This window comes from Artemia sp. Qi Xiang Cuo, chromosome 5, assembly GCF_049724085.1.
Source record: "Artemia sp. Qi Xiang Cuo chromosome 5, ASM4972408v1, whole genome shotgun sequence".
Classification (NCBI taxonomy): domain Eukaryota; kingdom Metazoa; phylum Arthropoda; class Branchiopoda; order Anostraca; family Artemiidae; genus Artemia; species Artemia sp. Qi Xiang Cuo.
In genome coordinates this window covers 82,468,487-82,485,461 of record NC_142798.1, presented here as the reverse complement: position 1 = coordinate 82,485,461, position 16,975 = coordinate 82,468,487, and the positions used below count along the sequence as shown (strand labels likewise).

Sequence of the window (16,975 nt, the reverse complement as noted above, 5' to 3'; positions counted from 1 at the left end):
TGATGACCAGCTGCCCAGTGAGTACATACATAACGGACATGTATGGAACATTTTATTATGTGTTGACACTCTAACTACCACAATGAAACTGAGCTAGCAACAACAAAAATTGTCTTAGATAGAGAGAGAGAGAGAGGAGTAAATCATCCTTGAGCACCATCTTTCTCATGAAAAAAGTCCTAAATTTCAAAACTAATGTTTAAAAGCATATCCACAATATCATTTTGCTGTTTTGTGATCAATAAATTCATAAATTGAGTAGACGTATTGGAATCATATTATAAAAGCCTCTTGCTATTATCCAATGATGGAGACTCAGTTACCATCATACGGACGAGCAGTTACTGAAGAAACGCCTTCCGTTGAATTTACAGCTCTATAAAATAGACAAATAGACAAATACGTTTTCACATAATAACTGGATTCCCCATGACTCGCTCTTTCTCGAATCTATCCATTTTTTAGAGTCCTAACTCTCTCACAACCAACTTCAGACTAACCAGAATTTCTTTTTGTACTCTAGAAAGAAAAAAATACCATTGATTTAGAAACATTTTTATTGAACATAATTACAATAATAATAATATTCACTGATTTATTTTGTTCTCATCAATATATTTCGATAGGACATCTAATGCTGACCGAAGTTTATTTATATGGAGAATATTCACTTTTCCAGCAAAACTTAGTTGCTCCTCCTGCTTAAACTTGCTTAGTGATATCACGTATCTCGCATACATAATGTCCCATTCAAGACAGAGTCTACAGCCAGCGGTTATTTCCACAGCTACATTGGGTACTCGCATATCGTTGCTGCTGCTGCTGCTGTCGGTTCCATCATTAATCTCCAATAGTATAAATGCACCACTCATTTTTTCTCCACAAATGTCCTCTCAAATAAACTATTATCTCTTGGAATTCGATTCTCTTACTAATATGAACTACAATGAAAATTACTCCTTATATCCGAATCCAACTACTAATCAAGTTAGTGTGACCGCCGCTCTCTCTCTGTTTGACCTCCAAAAAAAAAAATGAGTGTCACATTAGAAAACCCGTCTGGTAGGACAAGTATCGTTCGTAGTAATAGGTGCTGGACCCGTGGTAAGGCATATTACGCAATCACTCGTGATATCTATTGATGCCTTACTACTCATAGGTTTCAAGCTCATATCTGCAAAAATCTGCAACTTTGAATTTTTGCCAGAAGAAAAATATACGAATATAGAAGTTAGTTACGTAAGTTAATTTGTAAAGACATTCATTTAGCAAAAGAAAAGTAAAATTTTTATGCAAATAAAAGCTGCATTAACTAAAAAACGATCAGAAATTAAATAAAAAAAACAAGTTTTTTAAACTGAAAGTAAGGAGCGACATTAAAACTTAAAACGAACAGAAATTATTCCGTACATGAAAGGGGCTATCCCCTCCTCAACGCCTCGCTCTTTATTCCGTATATGAAAGGGGCTGTCCCCTCCTCAACGCCTCGCTCTTTACGCTAAAGTTTTTTATTGTTTAAAAAAAAAATTGTGAGACAGTCAAACTTTAGCGTAAAGAGCGAGGCGTTGAGGAGGGGACAGCCCTTTCATATACGGAATAAAGAGCGAGGCGTTGAGGAGGGGACAGCCCCTTTCATGTACGGAATAATTTCTGTTCGTTTTAAGTTTTAATGTCGCTCCTTACTTTCAGTTTAAAAAACTTGTTTTTTTTATTTAATAAATAAAAAGGAATAAGCCAATAATTTTAATTGCAGGAATGGCGGCAGTTTCACCGTATTATGCAGTTCATATGAGAAGCATTGGCCTAAACATTGAAGAAATTGGTACTATATCCGCTTGTCTACCCTTTGCAGCCCTTATCGGTGCCCCTATTGCGGGTAAGTAGTGTTTTCAGAGCATTAGTGTCAGAATGGCAAGCAAAATATTAAAGCTGCTAGAAGAGCCCAGGACCAAATCTCCCATTAGTGTTTGTTAAAGAAATAAATATCTCCATTTTGTGCTTCATCGATAACTCATTTAAAAGACGCCGAACCATTGAGGCGTCAGAAAAATGTTTCCGGAAATTTCAGAGAATTATCAGACAATTTAGCTAGCCCCAAAAGTGTGATGTTACACTATTTAATCGGCGAGAATCTTCCCATATTGTTGCGGTTCTAAATGGTACCATTGGTAAATAATGTGATAAAGTTTCTTCACTTGGTTGGCCGGTAGTGTGATTCTATAATGTTTTAGAGCCTCGCTCTTTACGCTAAAGTTCAAATTTCGTTCGAATCACAAATCCCTGAATCACAAATGTCGTTAACAAGAATAGATAGCTCTTTCAAAAGCACTAAAAAAACTTTAGCGCAAAGAGCGAGGTATTGCCTAGGGGGTGAACCCCCTCATATACGTAATAATTTCTGTTCGTTTTAAGTTCTAATGCCGCTCCTTAATTTCAGATGAAAAAACTTGTTTTTTTATTTAAATTCTGATCGTTGTTTAAATAATGCTGGGAAATCCATTTAAATATTCAGTTTTAACTACATCGGTTCATTCTTCTACTTGCAAGGCGATTTTTGTAGTGCAATTTTTTTTGCCTTACCTTAGAATATTCCGTGCCCCCCCCCAGGGGAGGCGGGCCTCCTAGTTTGGAAAGCGCTGCCTAAAAAGTTTCCCATTCTCTTTAAGTAATTAATTAAAAAAGTAGTTTATGTTCAACTGAAAAAAGGAGCAACATTAAAACTTAAAATGAGCTGAAATTATCATGTATATTATTGGGGCTTTCTAATTCCTCAACCCCATGCTCTTTCCGCTAAAATCTTAAAGTTTTAAAAAAATACTTTTTGTTCGAATTCAACGAGCCTCGTGTTTCAGGAGTCGTTTCTGAAACAGTCATTCTCCCCTTATAAATGGAATAATTTCTATTCGTTTTAAACTTTAATGTTGCTCCTAACATTCAGGTGAAAACACTTGTCTTTTTGTTTAATTAATTAAAAAAAAAATCCACAAAATAAGTTTTTCAAAGAAAAGTAAAGAACCTCATTAAACCAAAAATGAACAAAAATAAAATCAAACATCTACCGTTAAATAACCGTTAAATAAACATCTACCGTTAAGCGTGAAACTACCATAAATCACCACCGATAAATAAATGAAACCCAAAATGAACAGAAATTACAATAAATAACCTGAAAACGAACAGAAATTACTGAAAAAATATAAATGTTTTTACTTCTCCAGCTTCAACAGATCGAATGTTCTAAAGAGTTTAATTAATAAATATCAGCCTATATGCATATTAAACAGACAATGTATATTAATTTGTATCTTTTTTTCAGTAAAGTTTTGTTCTGGCCTTGGGATGGCATAGGGGTTTTGAGCCCTACTCATGTTAATTTCTGCTTGTTTTGAGTTTGACTCGGTTGTTTATTGTAATTTCTGTTCGGTTTGGGTTTCATTTGTTGATCGATGCTCGTTTGTGGTAGTTTCACGCTTAGATTATTCGACTTTATTTTTACTCATTTTTGGTTTAATGGGGTTCTTTACTTTTCTTTGAAAAACTTGTTTTGTGGAAAATTTTTTTCTTAATTAATTTCTGTTAGTTTTATATTAACATTAAATAAAAAAAACAAGTTTTTTTAACTGAAAGTAAGGAGCGACATTAAAACTTAAAACGAACATAAATTATTCCGTATATGAAAGGGACTGTCCTCTCCTCAACGCCTTGCTCTTTACGCTAAAGTTTTTTATTGTTTAAACAAAATAGAGTTGTGATAAAGTCAAACTTTCGCGTAAAGAGCAAGGCGTTGAGGAGGGGACAGCCCCTTTCATATACGGAATAATTTCTGTTCGTTTTAAGTTTTAATGTCGCTCCTTACTGTCAGTTAAAAAAACTTGTTTTTTTTTTATTTAATTTTTGAATGTGTTTGGAATAATGCAGGTTTTGATATTGGCTCACCGTGCATGAATAATTAAACCACAATTTGCGTATTAATTTACTTTTATTTGGTTAAATGGCTTTCTCGAAACTTGTTTCATTTTATTTACGAACGTTTTTATTAGTAATAAATATACGTAACTTACGAATTCATTTACGTAACGAACTTCTATATTCATATATTTTTAATACGTATATTAGGGGGCTCGCCCCCTAGTCAAGATCTTGCTCTTTAAACGAAAGTTCGAATTCTGGTCCAATTCTTTAAAACTGACCGCTTTATCACACATGCCGTTAATTAGAATAAATAGCTTTTATGAACGTACTATATAATCTCTTTATTAAAGAGCGAGGTTTTGACTAGGGGGTGAACCCAATAATTTATGTAATATTTTCTGTTCGTTTAAAGTTATGATGTTGCTGCTGTTGCAGTTGAAAAACTTGTTTTTTTATATTTAATTTCTGATCTTTTTTTAAATAATGCTGGGAAGTCCGGCGTCCCCTTCATAGCAATTTCCCTTCCCCCATGAAAACTTCCTTCATGGAAAGATCCTCCCACATAACCCCCGACCCCCCCCCCACCACCAGGAAAAATCTCCACTGAAAACGTCTGTACTGTATACTTCCTAATAACCAATACTCTATGTTAACATTGGGTAAAGTTCATAACTTTCAGCCCTCCGCCCGGGAACTTCGGGAAATTAAGTCATCCTAAAAGAAATACTTGTAATATTTTCGAACATGCTGAACAAAATGGCTATCTCAAAATTTTGATCGGGTGACTTTGGGAAAAAATTAGCGTGGGAGGGGGCCTAGTTGCCCTCCATTTTTTTTGGTCACTTAAAAAGGGTAGAACTTTTAATTTCCATTCCAATAAGCCCTCTCCCGATATTCTAGGACCCTTGCGTCGGTACGATAACCCCTGGGGAAAAAAAACCAAATAAACACGCATCTCTCTTCTGGCAAACCGCGATCTTACTCCTGGCAAAAAATGCAAAGTTCCACATTTTTGTAGATAAGTGCTCGAAACCTCTATAGCAGGGTACTCTGATACGCAGAATCTGATGGTGTGATTTTCATTGAGGTTTTAAACTTTTACTTGATGAAACTTATATATTTGAAATCAACATTAAAATTCGATTCTTTTGACGTATCTATTTTTATCAAAATACCGTTTTCTAGAGTTTCGGTTACCATTGAGTAACCCCCGAACCCCCCCCCCCCTACCAGGAAGAATCTCCCCTGAAAACGTCTGTACTGTATACTTCCCAATAACCAATACTATATGTTAACATTGGGTAAAGTTCATAACTTTCAGCCCTCCCCCTGGGGGCTTTGAGGGATTAAGTCATGCTAAAAGACATAGTTATAATAATTTCGACCATGCTGAATAAATGGCTATCTCAAAATTTTGATCGGGTGACTTTGGGAAAAAAATGAGCGTGGGAAGGGGCCTAGTTGCCCTCCATTTTTTTTTCACTTAAAAAGGGCACTAGAACTTTTAATTTCCGTTCCAATGAGCCCTCCCACGATATTCTAGGACCACTGGGTCGATACAATCACCCCTGGGGAAAAGAAGAAAAAAAAAAAAAAAAAAAAAAAACAAATAAACACGCATCCGTGATCTGTCTTCTGGCAAAAAATGGAAAATTCCACATTTTTGTAGATAGGAGCTTGAAAATTCTGCAGTAGGGTTCGCTGATATGCTGAATATTGTGGTGTGACTTTCATTAAGGTTCAATAGTTTTTAGGGGGTCTTTCCCCCTTTTTTTGAAAATCAGTTAAATTTTCTCTGACGCGTAACTTTTGATAGGTAAGATTAAACTTGATGAAACTTATATGTTTGAAATCAGAATTTAAATCTGATTCTTTTGATGTATCTATTGGTATCAAAATACCGTTTTTTAGAGTTTCGTTTACTATTGAGCCGGGTCGCTTCTTACTTACAGTTCGTTATCACGAACTGTTTGATAGTCTTTTCAGGGAAAAAGAAAATAATTCTTTAAATCTTTTTGTTTTTTAATACTTTGGCCTGCTATTTGTATGCTGGAGAAAAATTTTCCGCAATTTTTAACATCATACACCCTTTTGAAAATTTGGACACAAATAGTATTGTTTAATTTAGTTTCATGCCTCCTCTAGTTGACATGAAATAGAAAACTTGATACCATTCGCCAAAAAAAAATCTGTTTACTTTCTTTGATAGCTTGGATACACTTACGCTATTTTGATTTGGTTAAATTTTAAGAGCGGAATTAGTCCCGAAAATTTGAACATAACACCCTCAGTCGTTCTTGGGACACTGCTGAGATGCCTTTTTAAGAATTTAGCATTAACACAGTGCATTTTATCTTAATAATAGGCAAATGGGAGGGTGGGCGTGGGAGGGGGACTAGTTTCCCTCCAATCACTTTCTACTTATTAGCCCTTTTTCAGCGCTTTCTATTTTCAATCGAATGAGCCCTTTTCGGAGTAAGACAACTCCTTCGATACGAAGTGCCCTGTTCTAAACAAAAACAAATAAAAAAAATAATAATACATTGTACCCACATCGATGTTTACTATATTAAATAAAAAAAACAAGTTTTTAAACTTAAACTAAGGAGCGACATTAAAACTTAAAACGAACAGAAATAATTCCGTATATAAAAGGGGCTGTCCCCTCCTCAACACCTCGCTCTTTACGCTAAAGTTAGACTCTTTCACGATTTTTTTTTAAACAGTAAAAAACTTTAGCGTAAAGAGCGAGGCGTTGAGGAGGGGACAGCCCCTTTCATATACGGAATATTTCTGTTTGTTTTAAGTTTTAATGTCGCTCCTTACTTTCAGTTAAAAAAAGTGTTTTTTTATTTAATTTTTGAACATTTTTGAATTAATACAGGTTTTTACTTTGGCTCACCGTACATGAATAATTAAAACAAAATTTGCATATTAATTTTACTTTTATTGGTTAAATGGCTTTCTCGAAAGTTGTTTAATTTTATTTACGAACGTTTTTATTAGTAATAAATATACGTAACTTACGAATTAACTTACGTAACGAACTTCTATATTCATATATTTTTAAAACGTATATTACGGGTTCGCCTCCTAGTTAATACCTCGCTCTTTATGCTAAAGTTCGAATTTTGTTCCAATTCTTTAAAAATAACCTCTTAATCACAAAGGCCGTTAATTAGAACAAATAGCTCTTATGATAGTACTAAAAAATCTTTGGCTTAAAGAGCGAGGTATTGACTAGGGGGTGGACCCCCGAGGTATAGGTAATAATTTCTGTTCGTTTTAAGTTTTGATGTTGCTCCTTACTTTCAGTTGAAAAACTTTTTTTTATTTAATATCTGATCGTCTTTTTAAATAATGCTGAGATATCCGGCGCCCCCTTCATAGCAATGTCCCTTCCCCCGTGAAAACTTCCTCCACTGAAATATTCTATCACATAAACCCCGACCCCTCCCCCACAACCAGAAAAGATCCCCCCTGGAAACGTCTGTATACTTCCCAATAAAAATAGGCCTATTATATGTAAACATTGGGTAAGGTTTATAACTTTCAGCCCTTCCCCCGGGGACTGTGAGGGATTAAGTAATCCTAAAAGACATAGTTATTATATTTTCGACCATGCTGAACTAAATGGCTATATCAAAATTTTGATCGGGTGACTACGGGAAAAAAATAAGCGTGAGAGGGGGTCTAGTTGCTCTCCATGTTTTTTGGTTACTTAAAAAAGGCACTAGAGCTTTTAATTTCCGTTTGAATGAGCCCTCCCACGATATTCTAGGACCGCTGGGTCGATACGATCACCCCTGAAAAAAAAAAAAAAACAACAAATGAACCCGCATCCGTGATCTTTCTTCCGACAAAAATTACAAAATTCCACATTTTTACAGATAGGAGCTTGAAACCTCTACAGTAGGGTTCTCTGATACTCTGAATCTGATGGTGTGATTTTCATTAAGGTTATATAATTTTTAGATGGTGTTTCCTTCTTTTATCGAAAATCAGGCAAATTTTCTTAGGCGCGTAACTTTTGATGGGTAGGACTAAACGTGATGAAACTTATATATTTGAAATCAGCATTAAAATATAATTCTTTTGATGTATGTATTGGTATAAAAATTTCGTTTTTAGAGTTTCAGTTACTATTGAGTCGGGTCGCTCCTTACTTACAGTTTGTTACCACGAACTGTTTGAAAAATGTCAAGCCTTCCAATTACTCGACTGTTTAAAAGGGCACTAGACCTTTCAATTTCCAATCGAATGAACTCTTTTTGAGTTTATACGACAACCCTTTCCATAAACACCTTATATGCTCTAAGGGCATAAATGACAACCCTTTCCCTGAGGGCTTTGAGGAAGTTGCCATCCTCAAAGATCTAATTTCCAGAAATTTCAACTACGCTGAACAAACTGGCTATCTTATAATCTTCAATGGATGTGTTTGGGGAAAAGGTAGGCGTTGGGCGTTAGTTGGTCTCCAATCACTTTCAACTATTAAAAGGGGCACAAGCCCTTTCAATTTCAAATTTAACGAGCCCTTTTGAAGTTTCTACGACAGCGCTTTCAATAAAAACCTTATAAGCCCCCAGGGCATAACTTACAACCGTTGCCCTGAGGGCCGGGGGAGGGGAGGGTTGTCATCCTCAAAGACCTAATTTCCAGAACTTTCAAATTGCTAACTCAAAATTTTGATGGGATGTGTTTGGGGAAATGTTGGGCGTGGAAGGAGGGTTAGCTGCTCTCCAATAACTTCCCATTATTAAAAAGGACACTAGCCCTTTCAAGTTCCAATCGAATGAGCCCTTTTTGAAGTTTCTACGACAACGCTTTCTATAAAAACCTTATATGCCACAGAGCATAACTTACAACCCTTGACCTGAGGACATTGGGGAGAGGGGGGGTTACCATCCTCAAAGACATGATGTTGAGAACGTTCAACTACGTTGAACAACATGACTTCTCAGAATTCCGGTTGGATATGTTTCGAGAAATGGTGGCATGAGAGGGGGTTACTTGCCATCCAATCACTTTCGACTATTAAAAAGGGCACTAGCCGTTTCAGTTTCCAATCGAATTATTCCTTTTTGAAGTTTCTACGACAACGCTTTCTATAATAAAAAATGCCTTATATGCTCAAAGGGCATAACTTTCAACCCTTGCCCTGAGGGCTTAAGGGGGGGGGGGAGTGTCATCCTCAAAAACATAATTTCCAGACTTTTTAAGTACTTTGAACAAAATTGCTATCTTAAAATTTTGATCGGATGTGTTTGGGGAAATGGTGGGTGTGAGAGGGGAGTTAGTTGCCCTTAAATCACTTTCGACTATTAAAAAAGACACTAGCCCTTTGAATTTCCAATCGAATGAGCCCCTTTTCAAGTTTCTACGACAAAGCTTTCAATAAAAACCTTATATGCTCCCAGGGCACAAGTTACAACACTTACTCTGAGGGATGTGGGGGGAGTGTCATCCTCAAAGATATAATTTCCGGAACTTTCAACTACTTGGAATAAAATGGCTATCTCAAAATTTCGAATGGATATGTTTGGATAAATGGTGGGCCTGAAAGGAGTGTGAGTTGCCTTCCAATCACTTTCGACTATTAAAAAGGACACTAGCCATTTCAGTTTCCAATCAAATGAGCCCTTTTTGAAGTTTCTACGACAACTCTTTCTATGAAAAACCTTATAGGCCCCCAGGGCATAGCTTACAACCCTTACCCTGAGGGCTGTGGGGGGGGGGGTTTATCCTCAAAGACCTAATTTCCAGAACTTTCAACTACGTTGAACAAAATGGCTATCTCAAAATTTAGATTCCTTTTGTCTGGGGAAAAGGTGGGCATGAGAGGGGGGCGTAGTTGGCTTCCAATCACTTTCGACTATTAAAAAGGGCACTAGCCTTTTGAATTTCCAATCGAATGAGCTTTTTTTGAAGTTCCTACGACAACACTTTCTATAAAAAAAAACCTTATATGCCCCCAGGTTATAACTTGCAACCCTTGCCCTGAGGGCTGTGGAGGAGTGTCCTCCTCAAAAACATAATTTCTATCTGGAAATCAACTACGCTGAACAAAATAGCTATCGCAAAATTTTGATTGGATCTGTTTGGGGAAATGGTGGGTGTGGAAGGGGTGTTAGTTGCCTTTCAGTGACTTTCTAATATTAAAAAGGGCACACGCCACTCGAATTTCCAATTTAATGGGCCCATTTCGAAGTTTATACGATAACTCCTTCGATACGAAGCGCCCTGGTCTAAGACCAAGAACCAAAAAAAAAAAATAATACATTTTCCCAACATCGTTCTTTACTTAGGCAGCTCTATTTCATTGCCTATGATTTCCGTCGTTTTTTAAGTCATACCCGGTATTCTTCTCACCCAACCCCTCGATGAATTCCTTCCGAAAACTTTCCCCACCATGGAAAGCTATTCCAGTGGAAAATCCCCTTGTCCCATAGAAAATCCGACCCCTTCCTTCGAAAAATATTTGCATATTTTTCAGCAAAAATATGGAATAAGCCTACACGTAAACAGTGAACAAGTTTAATGAATTACAACGCTTTCCCCATAGGCTGTGGGGTCATATCATCACCAGAGACATAGTGATTTGATTTTTCAACTATGCTGAACCGCATAACTACCTCAGAGTTTCTTATCGGAATTTTTTGCGAAAAATAGGTCCTGAAGGGAGGGGGGGGGGGCTTGTTACCCTCCAATATTTAAGGTTAATTAAAAGGTACTGGAGATTTTAATTTTTTTTTTAATGAGTCTTCTTCTGAGCTTCTAGGAACATTGGTTCAGTCCGATCTTCCCTGCGAAAAAAAATTAAATAAACATGCATCGGTGATCTATCTTCTGGCAAAAAATATAAAGTTCCACATTTCTGTAGATAATAGCTTGAAACATCTACGGTATGGTTTTCTGGTATATTTCATCTGATGATGTGATTTTCATTAAGATCGTTTGACTTGGTGGTTTTTCCCAATTTCTGGAAATATAGAAAATGTTCTCAGGCTCGTAGCTTTCGATGGGTAACACTAAACTTAACGAATTTTATATTTTTGGAATCAGCATAAATAGCCAACTCTTTGCGTTATTAATTGCTGTCAAAATTGTTTTTTTCAGAGTTCGTTATCACATACTGTTTGAAACCATGAAAGCGTAACCTTCTTAAAGAGTTCCACTAGAGTTCCACAAGAGTGCCATTGGAACTCTTTTAGAAGACTAAGCTATATTAGTTGTACCCATATATATCATGTATTGCTTTCTCTAACTTCTTTTTCCTTCTCAGGCATGCTCTCTGACAAACTTGGCCAATATCGTTATGTATTAATGGGTGCATTAATCACTGCTATTATTTCACAAACATGTGTTCTGATGGCTGACGCTCGGGTTCCCGATAGTTTTGAAACCCATATCACTTCTGCCATTCTATTTACAGCCAAAAATGAAACATATCTCAAAGTTCCGCACAAGAGCTGGAATTCAACAAGACTGCTTTCATCTGTGAAACTCAAAACATCTAGTATTCAAGGGTGCATGAAAAGAGAAGAGCCTTTTCACTTTTATGCCAAAGGAGAAGACCGATCTGCTCTCACTGGAAATACCGCCATAAAGAAAGAATTTATCCTCATTGGAAACACCGATATTGATACTAGTGATTGTTTGGGGCAAACAAAGGTAGACATAATTGCCTTGAAATTTGTTGATACAGAAAGAGATTTGCAACATCAGTCTATGCATTTGCGTGGATTTTGGACATATTTTCTAATAAGGGTCCTATCAACATCGATGATCAGCAGTTGCTTTTGCCTATTTGATGCGACTGTCCTGGCTATGGTAAAGGAGCATAATGGAGATTATGGAAAACAGCGCTTCTTCTCTATGTTAGGCCTCGGTACCATTTCTCCACTTTCTGGCGTTCTTGTTGATTGGTTTAGCACCCTAAAAGGTAATAATTTGTATACTTCTCTACTTTGTATTTTGTACTTTGTACTTTTGTACTACTTTGTACTTTGTAAAATTTTGTATTGGGAACTGAAACCAGCGTTTACAATATTTTTCAGGGGATGGTGTGATAATTTATGTCACTTATATTCTTAGCTTCTTTTCTAAATGAAATTTCTGTATGTCTTAGGTTGAATTTCGTCTCCACAGTGATTAATAGCTTAGTATTAATAATTTTACAATAAGTATGTCTACTACCTTCAATGTAAGTTCAACTCTATTTCTGCAGAGTTTACAAATTGTCCTCATTGATAAATATCCTCAAGAGATACAACTTTAATCCGCATTAATAAACCAATTGCTAGTGTGGATTTCGACAAATCTTTTAATATTTAAATTCTTTTGTTGATTAGTCAGCAAAACATCTCCCTAGATCCTATTGGATTATATTGTAATACGATTTACAGAGTGTTTGGAAATACTACCACTACTACTAACAACTCGCTGCAGCACCAAGTCGCCTGAGGCCAACACAGCTATGCACGCTCCTCCTCTATCCCAATCTATTCAAAGCCTCCCTTTTTACACCCTCCCACGAAGTTCCCATCTCGTTTAAATCTTCCTTTATGACGTCCTCCCACCTCAGACGAGGACGACCTGCTTTCCGTTTAGCCCTAGACGGTTGGTCAAAAAGAACAATCTTCGGCAACCTTTCCTTCATTATAGCCCTGGCGAGCGGTATTGAACCACATTTTCGTAAAGCCTATTGTTTGAAATACGGTCAGTCATCCGGGTACCCAGAACAATCCTTAAGCAATTTCTCTGGAATACATCTAGCAAATATTCACCCGCTTTTCGAAGCGCCCATGCTTCAGAGCCATATTTGACTACTGTCATCACTGTATCTTCTAATATTCTTATCTTGGTTTGCAGGCTTTTATTCCTGTTCTTTCAAACTTTTTTAATTGTAAAAAAACACGCTGAGCCTTGGCGATTCTACTTCTAACATCTTCACTGCTCCCATCGTCTTTACAAATAATACTACCAAGGTAAGTAAAGATGCCCACTTTATCAATCTTGCCTATTAACAAACTAAATAAAACAGAAAACGTCTTTGTCACGAGCAAAGAGTAAATTTTCCGCAAAAGTTTCGCTTATCCAATCGGTTTATTATGGATTTGATAGTAATAGCTTTAAACACAGGAATCAGTGACAAAAATTGGACATTTTAGAAGTAGTAGCCTACTTATCACACATTTTTTGTTTTGATACATTTCCAGTTAGAAAATGGTTTGTGTTTGCCGTCCCCTAAAACTTTCAAAAGGGTAGGGTGCCATTTGCCCTCTATTGAAAACTAAATGAATAATTTTGATTGAATTTTTAATTTAACTAATTGATTTAAAAAAATATTAAGTGAATAGATTAAGAAGGAAGATAATTATGAAATCGACGGAAAAGAAGAGTCAAATAAATGAATCTGCATTAATATTTTGCTAGCAACTTCGGAAATAATTACCTTCTCTTTAAGAAAAAAGTTTATATGAATTTGAAGAAAAGCCTACTGTGAAATTAATAAAAACAAAAATAAAACATATTACACGTTAATTGAGATTTTTTATCCAACCAAGATATTGTTCAACTGAAACGGGGAGAGGGAAGAGTTCCTAACATTTAAACACATAATATTTTTTAAGGAGTTTTATCCTGTTTGCCATTCCTTGTGTGCGCCCTTTAATCTTAGAACTTTCAATTAAAGGGTTTTGCCGTATCATATTTCATTCTCTAGATCATTTTACCATCTGATATAATGGGTGGGGGTGAGGAAAGGGAGGTCTTCGGGTCTGAAATTCTCCCCTTATATCTTGAAATTGTTCCTAAAATTTCTTATACTTTGCTAAATATATATTTTTTTTTGTGGAGCAGACCGATAGGTTTAAATTGATTTTTACAAATAATGTGTATAATGTGTATAAATAATGATTTTTACAACATTGCGCCATTGACTTTTCTTGAGTAAACCTACTGTGAGCGAATTGATCTGTGTTCACCAATGGTGCCAAACTAATTGGTATTGAAATAGACTGATATTAGTGGATTATATAGAATATTTTGGATATATATCATGAATCTTTGGAGCATTATTTCAACTAAATTTTTCATTAAGGTTCTTAACTTACATAAAGATAATTTGCTTTTATTTTGGCCTCTCAATAATAGGAAATACCTGCATTTAAAGAGTTTGATATCGCGTTAGCTAACTTCAAAAATTATCCTCATTGGCCAGTAAAGATACTAAAAGTGTCCAAGGATAGAAAAGCCATCATATTTGGTATTATGCTATGGGGCACATGATGAATACAGACTTGTTGAAGCCAACTTGGCAGAATACAATCCAAGCGTTAGCCGAACTTCAACAAAACAGACTGCAGGTGTAAAGGCTGCATTTGAGGAATTGAAAAATTCGCCCGATATTTATAAATCCCTTTTCAAGGCATATAATGCATTAACAATTAAGGAATCTAATACAGGAGAATGTGCTTCGTTGATGGATAAAATCACTTCTATGGAACTTCACCTGGAAGAAACTATGCGAGAGTTAATGCAAAATATAACTAAGGAGGCTAATGAAAGGTTTTTGGATGCTGATTCTTTCTGCCAGTCATCCCACGACATAATTTGTGAAATATATGACGCGATTACTCTTGATTATAAACCAAATTTTGAAAAAATTGAACAATCGCTGAAAACTTTTCACAATCAAATTATAAATGAAGAAGAGAAAATCATGAAAATTGAGATGAAACTAGATTCATTTGAACAAGAAGTGCTGCTTGATTCGCTAATTTTGCATGGTGTTAGGCAACAGTCCGGATCTGACCTCCAATCAACAATCCTGCAAGTTTTCGTAACCAAAATGAACCGGACTGAAATTAATGTTGCCCAAATTAGGAATATCTACAGATTCAAAATATCCCCTGCTTTAAGCGATGCCTCCCTAAACGACAAACTCCCTCTGGTTTTAGTTAAATTTGTGAATAGTGATATAGTGAAGAAAGTCTTCAAAGCAGAATCCAGGTTAGCTTCAAGTGGAATTTTCCTATCGGAAGCATTGACAAAGAGGCGACGTGAGATCCTATATGCCGCTAAGGACAAATTTGGACATAGAAATGTTTGGCCTGATCGTGGGCAAATTTTGGCAAGGCCTAACGGTGAATGTGTCACTAGAAAAATTCATAATTTAGCCGACTGTGTCTAAAAATAAGTTTTTTTTGTGTGTGTTTTTTAGACATATTTAGTATCTTGCCATTCATATATTCAGCGTATTCTATTGATATTTTGCTTATTTTTTTTTCTTTATTCGTGCCTGTCTAATGATTTACTTTCGTTCCAATTAACTTCAATGAAATTTATGGATTTCAATAATTATTCTTTTTTGTTATATGCCTGTTCCCACAAGTTATTGCGTCAGTTTGGGATTTTAATCCTTTGTTATCTTGAAAATGATTTTACTTATATTAGTCTCATGGGTACATTAATGCAGTGGAGCTTTAGCGTTATATATTTTTTATTTTTTTTTATTTCAGGAACTGAGTAGTATGATTAATGATTTAAGGAAGACACTAAATTTATCTGAAATTATTATTATTAATTTGTTCAATAATATAGAATGTATATGTATCTTACTTATTGGTATGATTATTGTGATTTTATTTATTTATTTATATTTATTTTTGTTGTTATTTATAGCCTCTTGGTTAATTTTTTTATTTATTTTATTTTGTGTGTGCTGCAGCACAGGTTTGATACAAAATCTCCTTAAGTTATATGATTTTTTCTAACTCAGGCTCTGGGGATTTTTACTCCCTTGATGGGCGTTTACTTCAATTACAAAGAATCCCCTTAGATGTTTTGAGTATTATTAATAATTCTATTGGTCAAATTAAAAGAAATTCCCTAAATACTTCCCAATCAATTAATAGTAAGTATGTTTCTGATTTAAAGTGAGCTACTAGACGAGATGATCATTTTTCGGTCCTTCAACTCAATACTCAGGGTCTATGCTCATCGATTGATCAGTTGAGGCAGATAGTTATTGATGGGCGACCCGATGTTATCGGATTATGTGAGACTTTTCTTAATTCTAGCAATGAAATGCTTTTAAATATACCCGGTTACAAAATGGAGTTACTAAATCACAGAAAGATGGCAAAGGGTGGACCATTAATGCATATTTAGGGTGCTTTTCCCGACACTGCTCGAAGCGATCTGTCAACAACTGACAAAGGGGTTTTCGAATCCCAATTTGTTCAAATCAAATTAAAAAATAATGCATTGATAAGTGGTAATGTTTATAGATCACCCAGTGGATCCCTCCCTTCTTTTCTTCAGGTCCTTGATGAGGTCTTGGATTTAATACGCAGACGTCCATGTCAACTTGTAATAATGAGAGACTTTAACTTAAATCTAATTGACATGGCTTCCTCTACTACGATGGATTTTCTCTCAGATATGCTCACTGCTGGGGTTCTACCAACAACTTGTATTCCAACACGTGTAACTGATACGTCAGCGTCTTTAATTGATAACATTTTTTCGTCTCTTAATTTGGTTCGGAATTCTGTTGCAGTGAGTGATATTTTAGACGATTGTCCTGTATTTTCCAGTTTTATCCTTGAAAATATATTGAATAGGGACACCCTAGCATCTGCTTCAGATTCTTTTAGGTTTGGTTTGAATGAATTGATACGCTTAGATCCCATTTAGCTGAGAAGACATGGAATTTTTTTGGTGACGATAATGATTTTTGTTCTAAGTTTGATTCCTTTTATTAGTCAGTAAAGGAGTCTATTTTTGACGTATCTGCTCTGTCCTCCTCTACTTCAAGGTCAAAAAGATCTATTCCTCTTAACCCATGGATGACCCCTGGTCTTCTAAGGAGTTGGAGAAAAAGAAATAATCTTTGGAAAGCTTTTAAGTCAGCAAAGCCATCTTTGAATGTTGCAAGTCTTCAGCAATTCAAACTCTACAGGAATGTTTTCAATTCTTTATACAGGAAGGCTAAATTCCTTTATTATTCCAAAAATTTCTCAGATTGTGGGAAAGATATTCGAAAAACTTGGCA

At 35.6% G+C, this 16,975-nt stretch overlaps 1 protein-coding gene across 2 annotated transcripts in view; it reads left to right on the top strand.

The window, feature by feature from the left end:
• The window catches only part of LOC148952624 (major facilitator superfamily domain-containing protein 6-A-like), a 747,865-nt gene that overhangs the window by 222,606 nt on the left and 508,284 nt on the right, over positions 1-16,975 (top strand). For both annotated transcript variants that reach the window (XM_089089986.1, XM_089089985.1), the window contains exons 6-7: positions 1,754-1,876; positions 11,198-11,857. In XM_089089986.1, the coding sequence (XP_088946112.1) occupies positions 1,754-1,876; positions 11,198-11,857 (783 nt within the window). The remainder of the gene's footprint in view (positions 1-1,753; positions 1,877-11,197; positions 11,858-16,975) is intronic.